The sequence below is a fragment of the Tachyglossus aculeatus genome, chromosome 11, assembly GCF_015852505.1.
Source record: "Tachyglossus aculeatus isolate mTacAcu1 chromosome 11, mTacAcu1.pri, whole genome shotgun sequence".
In the NCBI taxonomy this organism is placed as follows: domain Eukaryota; kingdom Metazoa; phylum Chordata; class Mammalia; order Monotremata; family Tachyglossidae; genus Tachyglossus; species Tachyglossus aculeatus.
Genome location: NC_052076.1, coordinates 2,230,688 through 2,240,802, shown reverse-complemented (window position 1 = coordinate 2,240,802; position 10,115 = coordinate 2,230,688). Strand labels below are relative to the sequence as shown.

At 55.8% G+C, this 10,115-nt stretch overlaps 1 protein-coding gene across 1 annotated transcript; it reads right to left on the bottom strand.

The window, feature by feature from the left end:
- Positions 1 to 235: 235 nt before the first annotated feature.
- CENPT (centromere protein T) lies at positions 236 to 9,556 on the bottom strand. The gene is made up of 14 exons (XM_038753742.1): positions 9,468 to 9,556; positions 7,743 to 7,883; positions 6,615 to 6,759; positions 6,015 to 6,132; positions 5,691 to 5,775; positions 5,413 to 5,555; positions 5,068 to 5,134; positions 4,138 to 4,283; positions 3,728 to 3,952; positions 2,446 to 3,213; positions 1,751 to 1,832; positions 991 to 1,161; positions 725 to 829; positions 236 to 575 (listed from the first exon to the last, which is right to left on the bottom strand). Exons 2-14 carry the CDS (start codon positions 7,844 to 7,846, stop codon positions 437 to 439), a joined length of 2,298 nt encoding a protein of 765 aa, XP_038609670.1. The 5' UTR covers positions 7,847 to 7,883; positions 9,468 to 9,556; the 3' UTR covers positions 236 to 436.
- Positions 9,557 to 10,115: the final 559 nt, after the last annotated feature.

Below are 10,115 nucleotides of genomic sequence, written 5' to 3'. Positions count from 1 at the left end.
ACTTGCCAGGGATGTTGCCAATTTGTACTTCCCAAGCGCTTAGTACAGTGCTCTGCACACAGTAAGCGCTCAATAAATACAATTGATGATGATGATGGGGCTCGGAGGGGGCCCCGAAAGGAAAGTAGGAAATGGAGTTCGGTGGGCCGGGCCCTACGTAGGGAGGAGGGGAGTCCAGGCTGAACCTACACATGGCCTGCAGCAGCCCTGCCCATTGCCCACACAGTCACTCTCCATCACCTTTATTTAACTTTATTCACAGTGGCCCGGGGTCGGGCGTGTGGCCCAGCCCAGAGGTGTGGAGGTGCTCCCCATCCATCACCACTAAAACAGTAAGCTGCAGCTGCACCCTCGCTTCTGTAGGGGTGGAGAGGGTGGGGCGAGGGGCCCAGCTGCAGCCACATGTCCACAGGTGAGACCCAAAGCCGGGGGCAGGTCACAGTTTCCGCGGTCCCAGGGCGGGGCTGACGCGGTTGCCGCTGGTGGCACAGGGGATGAGCAGCCGGCGGTATTCCATGGGCAGGTGCCGCTCCACCAGCACGTGCAGAGAGACGTCGTCCGTCACCAAGCCCTGGCTGTGGGGCACGCCGGCAGGTACGGTTGGGCCAGGGAGAGAGAAGAGGAAAGCAGGGGCGTCAGACAGAAGGGTCACGGCTCTCTGCCTCCCGCCCCGCCCCAGTCTGGTCCGCGGCCCTGGTACGGAGAGAGGTTCGAGCCAACTCACCGCCGCATGAGCAGCTCCAGATCCTCCACCTCCACGGTCTTGCGACCGGCATGGCTGGTAAACACTTCCAGGTCGTCCCCAAGCTGCCTGAAGTAGCGGTCCAAGCTGCCGAAAAGAGGCACCAGTTATAAGGACCAGGTTCCCCCTACATCCCCGCCACCATGGGCCCATGGAATCGCCTTAGTGCCTGGAAGCACTAGCTGACTCTTCTTCCCTTCCTTCACTGTGTCCCTGCCCACAGTCGGGGCAGGGGAACACGGACTCACCTCTTCTCCACCACCTTGTAGGCCGCCTTCTCCACGGGCATCTTAGCATAAAAGCCGAAGATCTTGGCGTAGTGGCTCAACAGAGCTGAGCCTGGGGTTCGAGGTGGTCTGGGGGCTCGGGCAGGGCCTCGGGCTCGGGCCTGCTTGGTTGGAAAGCTTTTCGGGGGCAACCTGGGAGCAGGAAAAGGGCAGAGGCCACTGAGCAACCTCTGGGCAGCAGGAAATCGAATCCCAATAGAGCTGGGCTGGAGCCGAGGGCACCCTCACGCCAAGGGAAGACGGGTGGGCAGGGTCATGGTGGGGAGGAGGTCAGAGGCAGCCCCCTTCCCTCCAAGGAGACCAAGACCAGGCCTTCAACTCAGGGGGTCCCAACTTGGGTGAGGTGCACCTGTATATGTGTTTGTACAGATTTATTACTCTATTTTACTTGTACATATTTACTATTCTATTTATTTTGTTAATGATGTGCATCTAGCTTTATTTGTTCTGACAACTTGACACCTGTCCACATGTTTTGTTTTGTTGTCTGTCTCCCCCTTCTAGACCGTGAGCCCGTTGCTGGGTAGGGACCATCTCTATATGTTGCCAACTTGTACTTCCCAAGTGCTTAGTACAGTGCTCTGCACACAGTAAGTGCTCAATAAATACGACTGAATGAATGATTGAATGAATGAATGATCAGCCAATGACGACGGGGGTCCAGCCGGGTGCAGAGACCCGCCTCTTCATACTGGCACAGATCCCAGGGCCAGGCACTTACTTGGCAGGGCTGGGGGAAGCCGATGGGCCAAAAACTTGCTTTCTTTTGGCTTGGATGAATGCTGGGGTCTTCAAGGAGATCTCTGGGTTCGGAGAGAAGACGGAGAGGTTGGAGTCAAGAAGTCCCTAGCCCCTCTGACCTCTGGGGGAAGCTCGGGGCTACCAATCTCCCCCATGCCATGGAATTGGGAAACTGAGGCCTGAAGGCCACAGCTGCCTCAGTTGCCTCATCTGTGAAATGGAGATTAAGACTGTGAGCCCTAAGTGGGACAGGGACTGTGTCCAACCTGAATTTATCTTGTATCTACCCCAGCGCTTAGAACAATGCCTAGCACATAGTAGGCTTAACACATACCATTTTAAAAAAACAAAAAACAAACAGGAGGCCCTGGTGTTAGTTCTGCTGGGTCTCCCGAGGGATGGCAAGAGATGAATTGTTCAGTGCTGTTGGCCCAGCCCCACCTAGACCCCTCTTTCTTCCCCCAGGCACTGAGACACAGACCCAAGGGATCTTGCTCTCAGTTTACAACAGAAACACACATCTTGCTGCTGGGGAGCAGTGGTGAGAAATGGGGAGTGGGTGTGGGGAATGGGACTAGCCATGTGACTCAAGGACCTCTTCAAAGTGTTGGGTGAAGAGGAGGGTCCTGGTCTTGGCTCTGCGCCAGAGCTGTTGGGGCTGTGTCCTGCTCTTACCAGCTTCCCGCACGGCTCCTGTATGTTCCTCTGATCCCTCTGCCTCGGTTTCCACTTCTTCCTCTTCCACGGTCGCCAGCCCATCCTCCTCCACCAGTGGCTCTGGGTCGTCCTCCTCCATCTCCTCGTCCTCCTCTACTGACTCTGCTGCCTCAGCCTCCTCCTCCGCTGTTGCCACCTCATTCTCTTCCCTCACTGTCACCACCTCGTCTTTCTCCACCAATGGTGTCACCTCATCTTCCTCTTCTTCCATGGTTGCCACCCTGTCCCTCTCTAACGATGGCACTCCTCTGTCCCCTTCTATTGACTCTGCTACCTCAGCCTCTTCATCCTCTACCATCGCTCCCTCTTCCTCAGACACCACCTCGCCCTCTTTCTCCTCCTCTACTGACTCTGCAACCTCAGCCTCCTCTTCTGCCTCCGCGACGTTGGCCTCTTCCTCCTCTGCAGACGATGCCACCTTGCCCTCCTCCGTCACCATGGTCGGCCCGTCCTCTCCTGCCAAAGGTGTCCCCTCGCCCTCCCCCATCAATGTCTTCGCCTCATCCTCCCCCGCCAATGGTGCCACCTGGCCCTCCTCCTCTACTGACTGTGCTTCCTGCTCTCCCATTGCTGCCAGCACCTGGCCTTCCAGCTCCATTCTGCTGCGGTGGCCGGGCTCTGCTCCAGCTTCCCTGATGTCCTTATTCCGTGAGGGAGTAAAGCGAGCCGAGTGTCTGATCCCCAGACTCTGTCTGCTCATCTGAGCCCTGTCCAGGCTTCTGGAGGCTGGGAACCAAGAGCCGGGAGGGGAAGAGGAAAATAAGGAAAGGTCAGATAAGGTCTTTTCAGCTTACCATCCTGCTTCTGTGGTTTCTCCAGCCCATACCTTTCTCTACCTGTCTGGTGTCTGCCTTGGCTGGCAGTGGGATGACAGTGAGGGGAAGGGAGGAAGGCTTTGCCTCCATCCAGCTTCTACTCCTTTCCCTTTTCCCTGACTCTCTGCTGTTCTTGTCCAACGTGGAAGGGGGTGGGGACCTACCCCTGACTGCCTGGCCTCCCTGCCTCTGGCACTGCCCGGGGGATCGGACATGGAGCCCTGGCTGGCCTGGTGGGGACGGCTTGGGATTTGATCCCACTGGGAGCTCCAGCCTCCATCCCAGAAGCTGGCAGAGTTGCTGGGAGTCAGGATGGCCTCGGGTACTACCACCCCCACTCATGTCTAAAATTTGCCCACCTCTGCTATCCATCCCCAAACGCCCAAGGCAGGGATGGCCTTGGCAGGATCCACCCGCTCGCTCACCACCGTCCAGCGGTCTGGCTGGGCTCAGCTGGGAACTGGCAGAACTCGGGTTTCGGGTCCGGCGGACATCAGCCTTGACCAGATCCTGGTTTCCCTCGCCGGCGGGCTGGAGCTGGGAGTGGTGGGGCCGGCTCTGATCCCTGGGAGAGGCCTGCAGGAACAGCTGGGTATCCCCTAAGAGAGTGTCCGCCACCACCCACGAGTCGGCCGAGGCTGCCTGGACGGCTAGGAAACAAGACCCTGTGTCACTGACGGAGCCCCCCGCAGACCTGGGAAACTCCTTCCTGTAGGCACAAGACACCCTTTACACCTGGGACCACCCTGGTGGGCAGGTGACCTTTCAGCCATTTTTGTGTTCAGCTTCCAGGTCCCCCTCGCCACCCACCAAAGACCCCAGAGACAGGCCTCACCTTCCCGCATAGGCAGGGGGGTCTTCTCTAGCCCCTGCTCAAATGCTTCCATGTTGATAGCCTTGCGAGTTTTGGGCCTCCGGGCCAACCCGGGTCTTTTCACGGACTCGGGCAGCACAGGGGTGACTAGAGACAGGTTGAATGACCTAGGAGAAGAGGAGCATGGAGCTGAAGGCCCACTGTGAACCCACCCCCTTCCTCCGGCTGGAACTGTACCCTGCGCGCAAAGCTGCTGCCTCTCACCCTGTGGAGGGGGGACCTGGGCAGAAAAAGAGTTGGGGCATCTACATTAAAGAGAAAAACAGCGTAGCCTAGAGAAACGAGCCCAGGCTTGGGAGTCAAGAGGACCCGGGTTCTTATCCCAAGGCGGCCGCTTGCCTGTTGTGTGACCCGGGGCAAGTCGCTTCACTTCTTTGAGCCTCAGTATTCTCATCTGTAAAATGGGGAGGCAATACCTGTTCTCCCTTCTACTTAGACTGTGTCTGATCTGATTATCTTCCGGCCCAGTGCTTAGTACAGCCCCACGGCCTAATGAAAAGAGCGCAGGCCTGGCAGTCAGAAGGTCAATGGGTTCTAATCCCGACTCTGCCACCTGTCTGCTGTGCGACCTTGGGCAAGTCAGTTCCTTTCTCTGGGCCTCAGTAATTTTGTCTGTAAAATGGGGATTAAGACTCTGAGCCCCTTGTGGGACAGGGACTGTGTTCAACCTGATTAGCTTGTATCTTCCCCAGAGCTTAGAACAGTGCTTGACACATAGTGAGAGCTTAACAAATACCATCATCATTATTATTATTATTACAGTGCTTATTATTAGTAGTAATAATAATAATATCTGTGGCATTTGTTATGAGACCAATCTCTCTCCTCCCTCCAATCGTCTCTGAGCCTCTCCCACCACCAAGCCCCAAGCGAAGCCCCTTTCAGCCGTACTTAGTCAGTGAGGACGTGTCGGCTGAGGCTAACGGCTCCTCAGCAGGGGTAGTCAGGCTGGGGGCTCCTGTCCGGAAGAGACCACGAGGTTAGTAGTTCCCAGGAAGGCCGGCCATCCCCGCCACCTCAGGGAACAGGAAGACGGTCAGATTGGCCAGGGATCACGGAGACAGCAAAGCCTCCTCTGGAAGATCTGCCCAGGGGAGATCTGCCGCCCGCTTTGAGAGGCCTCAGTCCTGCCCCGCCACCCCTCCACCGGACGGTCTCCATGGGGCTATTTGGGGCTCCTGGGAGCGTACAGATCCCAGTAGCCCACAGAAGCTGCAGCAGGCCCGAGGACCTCACCCACAGAAGCAGCAAGGCCCTGGTCCACTCCGCGCTCAAACTCGGACAGCCTCAACTTCCTCCGTTTCCAGCCACTGCCCAGCTGTGCCTGAGCCATTGGCACGAGGGGTTCCAGCTCTGGCAGCTGCAGCTGCAGGTCCAGGCTGGAGCAAACGGGAACACGATCAGGGAAGAGCACAGGGAAGAAAGGGATCTCAGGTTCCCCTCCCCCAAGCCACCACCCTTCATTGCTGTCCCAGAGCTTCACCCGGCTCCTCCAAGACCATTCCTTCGCCCACCTGCTCTGCCTGCTTTCCAGTAGGGGCTGGACTTCTTCCACCACTGGTGCTGGGGTGCTGGGCACTAGCATGGAAGCTTCTGGGGCTGCAATGAGAGAGCAGGTGAGGCGAAGGTGGGAGAAGAGAGTGGGACTGTATGCACTGCTTGGGCTGGGGGCGGGAGAACACACTTTGCTTAAGCGCATTCGCCTTAGGCCCGGGCCCAACTTCACCCCTCAGAACAGTCCCCTGGGCCATCCCAACCCTTTGGCGAACCCTGGATCCAACCCCACTCGCTGCCCACCGTCTCCTGGGCCTGAAAGCACTGCTTCGGGCTCTGCTCACCAGTCTGCATGATGTTCTTCAAAATGGTCCTGGGGGTGTCTTCGTCCAGCTTTTCTCGCCTTGGTGGGGCGGGCCTGCTACTGGCCTGGGATTCCTGGGGCCTAGAGAAGGAGGCCCTCTAGGGAGAATGCAGAGTCCTCAATCAGTCGGGCATCAGCGAGGCTGAGAAGTCAGTCCAGGGCTCTCACCGAAGCAGGCCCCACATCGCTCCCGTGGAGAAAGCCAGTCTCCACCACCTCCCCTGCCAGCACACGCCAACTGGTTGACGTCAGTGCGTGGGTTCCTACCTCCTCCACAATGGCAACAGCATGGGCCTAGGGCTTAGAGGACCTGGGCTCTAATTCTGGTTCCGCCCTAGTAGGCTGCGTGGCCACAGGCAAGTCACTTCACTTCTCTGGGCCTCAGCTTCAACTGTGAAACGGGGATTCAGTACCTGTTCTCCCTCCTTCTTAGCTGGTGAGCCCCTTGTGAGATGGTGACAGTATCTGACTTGATTATCTTCTATCTACCCCAGCGCTCTGTACATTCGGCACACAGTAAGCGCTTAACAAATACCACAGTTATCATTATGATTCTCCTGTGGGATGCCCTGGAGAGTACCGTGATCCTCATCGAGCGCCGGACTCGCTCCTTCATCCTGTTGCGTAGCGTCGTGGAGGGGGACAAGGAGGCTGGGGTCTCGGGGGGCGGAAGGGGCGGGCCGCTGAGACGCAGGCTTCTCCGGCGGGTCTCCAGCTTGGGCTTTCTGAGGGAAACCAAGACACAGCCATCCCTGCCTATGGACTCCTTCCAGCCCAGGGCAGTCCTCCACACCCTGCCCACTCCACACTAAGGGTCACATAGCCTAAGAAAACCTCAGGCAGGCGGTGGAGAATCTTTTATACCAGTGTGCAGCTGTTTTTCCGGCTCACTAGTAGCTCCGCTTTATGCAGGCTCCTCCCCCAACTCAGATCTCAGGGACAAGGCCCAAGCCTCCTAGAAGCACCAATCTTAAGGGACAAAAATGGACCAGCTCCCACCTCTCCCAAGAGTTACGCAGGGTCACAGTGACACTGTCTCCAGGCTGACCCAAAGGCAAGAGCTAGAGAGTTTCCCTCCCCACTTCCCTCTTCTTCCAGCGCAACCTTCTTCCAATCCTGTCTGTCACCCATTATCATTCACATTTATTACTGAGTGCTTACTGTGTGCAAAGCACCGTTCTAAGCACTTGGAAAGTACAATATAACAAAGTTGGGAGATGCATTCTCTGCCCACAAGGAGCTTACAGTCTAGAGGGGGAGACGGACATTAATATAAATAAATAGATTACACATATATACAGAGATGCTATGGGCTGAGGTGGGGCAAATAAGGGGCGCAGATCCAACTGCACCGTCAATCAATCCATTAATGGCAGCCTCGGAGCTCCTGAGTTTTGGGCACTAGTACAGTGGAAGCAAGACACATGGCCCCTGCCTTCAAGGGGAATAAAATCTAATTGCTTGGTTGATTGACAGCTGAACTACCCTGCCCTGTCACCTCACTAGGTAGGGCCACGGAGTGGGAGAACGATTCCGGACACGCAGCCCTGTCCTCTGGCTTAACCTCCACTGACCCCCCACCTGTTCGCAGCAAGAGTCCATCCCTTAGCTCCCCCCACCCCAGGCACCCCACCATCCCAGGTCGAGCCCTGAGTTGAAGGGAAAGGCCAGGCCAAAGCCTAACATGGAGAAGGCAGGCTAGACTCACTGGTCACGGCCAGGAACGGGCAGCGGGGTGTGGGTAGGCTCCGTGGCCAGCACCCGTTTCAGCAAGGTCCGTGTCGTTAGGTCATCCTCTGGAAGAGACGCCATCTCCCCCGGTTGGGGAGGGACGGGAGGGAGAGGCGGCCTGCCGGGAGAAAGCAATTCGTCACTTAGGGTGGCCCGATCTCATGCATCCAACAGGGCCAAGAGTTGGTTGCTCCTCAGGAAGCAGAGAAGCAGGGTGGCCTAGCGGATAGAGCTCGGGTTGGGGAATCTGAAGGACTGGGGCTCTAATCCCAGCTCTGCCACTTGTCTACATGCCCCTGGGTAAGTCATTTCATCATCATCAATCGTATTTATTGAGCGCTTACTATGTGCAGAGCACTGTACTAAGCGCTTGGGGAGTACAAATTGGCAACATATAGAGACGGTCCCTATCCAACAGTGGGCTCACAGTCTAAAAGGGGGAGACAGAGAACAAAACCAAACATACTAACAAAATAAAATAAATAGAATAGATATGTACAAAGTCATTTCACTTCTCTGTGCTTCAGTTACCTCATCTATAAGGCTGTGAGTCTCATGTGGGACATGGAATCTGTCCAAACTAATTAGCTTGTGTCCACTTCACTTCTCCGGGCTAGCTTGTGTCTAGCTTGTGTAATTAGAGAAGCAGCGTGGCTCAGTGGAAAGAGCCCGGGTTTTGGAGTCAGAGGTCATGGGTTCAAATCCCGGCTCCGCCAATTGTCAGCTGTGTGACTTTGGGCAAGTCACTTCACTTCTCTGGGCCTCAGTTCCCTCATCTGGAAAATGGGGATGAAGATTGTGAGCACCACGTGGGACAACCTGATCACCTTGTAACCTCCTCAGCGCTTAGAACGGTGCTTTGCACATAGTAAGCGCTTAATAAATGTCATCATTATTATTATTACTAATCCCCATTTTACAGTTGAGGTAACTGAGGCCCGGAGAAGTGAAGTGACTTGCCCCAGGTCACACAGCTGACAAGGGAGCATTGTGGCTCAGTGGAAAGAGCCCGGGCTTTGGAGTCAGAGGTCGTGGGTTCGAACCCCGGCCTCGCAAATTGTCAGCTGCGTGACTTTGGGCAAGTCACTTCACTTCTCTGTGCCTCAGTTCCCTCATCTAGAAAATGGGGATGAAGACTGTGAGCCCCCTGTGGGACAACTTTATCACCTTGTAACCTCCCCAGAGCTTAGAACAGTGCTTTGCACATAGTAAGCGCTTAATAAATGCCATCATTATTATTATTACTAATCCTCATTTTACAGTTGAGGTAACTGAGGCCCGGAGAAGTGAAGTGACTTGCCCAGGGTCACACAGCTGACAAGGGGCAGGGCCGGGATTCGAACCCACGACCTCTGACCCCCAAGCCCGGGCTCTTTTCACTGAGCCACGCTGCTTCTTCACTAGGGCCCAAGCTCTTCCCACTGAACCACGCTGCTTCTTCATTTAGACTGTGAGCCCCATGGAGGCCAGGCACTGTGGCCGACCTGGTAACCTACCCCAGCGCTTAGAACAATCAATCAATCAATCAATCGTATTGATTGAGCGCTTACTGCGGGCAGAGCACTGTACTAAGCGCTTGGGAAGTCCAAGTTGGCAACATATAAAGACAGTCCCTACCCACAGTGGGCTCACAGTCTAAAAGAACAGCGTTTGACGCACAGTGAGCGCTTAACAAATACTACAAAAGGAAAAAAAAAGGTACCGTAGGGATGGGAGGGCCGCGTTGGGGATGGCCAGGCCACCGGGCAACCGTTGCTGAGGTAACCAGAGGAAGCCCCTTCCTCAACGTCCGCGCGCGCGCTCCCGCCGACCGTTTTTTGAGCCAAATCTCGCGATACCTGCCGCGGGGGCTCACGGGAAATGTAGTTCTCCCCACCTCCGTCGCCCCGCCCCCTGCGGCCTGAGGGGACCAGGCCGAGGCCTTGTCGGGCCCCGGGCACGAGGGCTGAGGGAGGGAAGCGGAAACAACTAAATATTAATCATAATTATGGTATTTGCTAAGCGCCTAAATGTGCCAAGCACTGTCACCATAGTAAGCTTTATTTATTGAGCAATTACTGTGTGCAGGGCGCTGTACTAAGCGCCTGGGAGGGTGCGCTACAGCACAGTTGGTAGACACATCCCCCGCCCGTAACGAACTAACAGTCTAGATGAGGAAAAGTCTTTTTTTTGAATGGCATTTATTAAGCGCTTACTGCATTCGTCGTATTTATTGAGCGCCTACTGTGTGCAGAGCACTGGACTAAGTGCTTGGGAAGTACAAGGTGGCAACATATAGAGACGGTCCTTACCCAGCAGCGGCTCACAGTCTAGAAGGGGGAGACGGACAACAAAACAAAACATATTAACA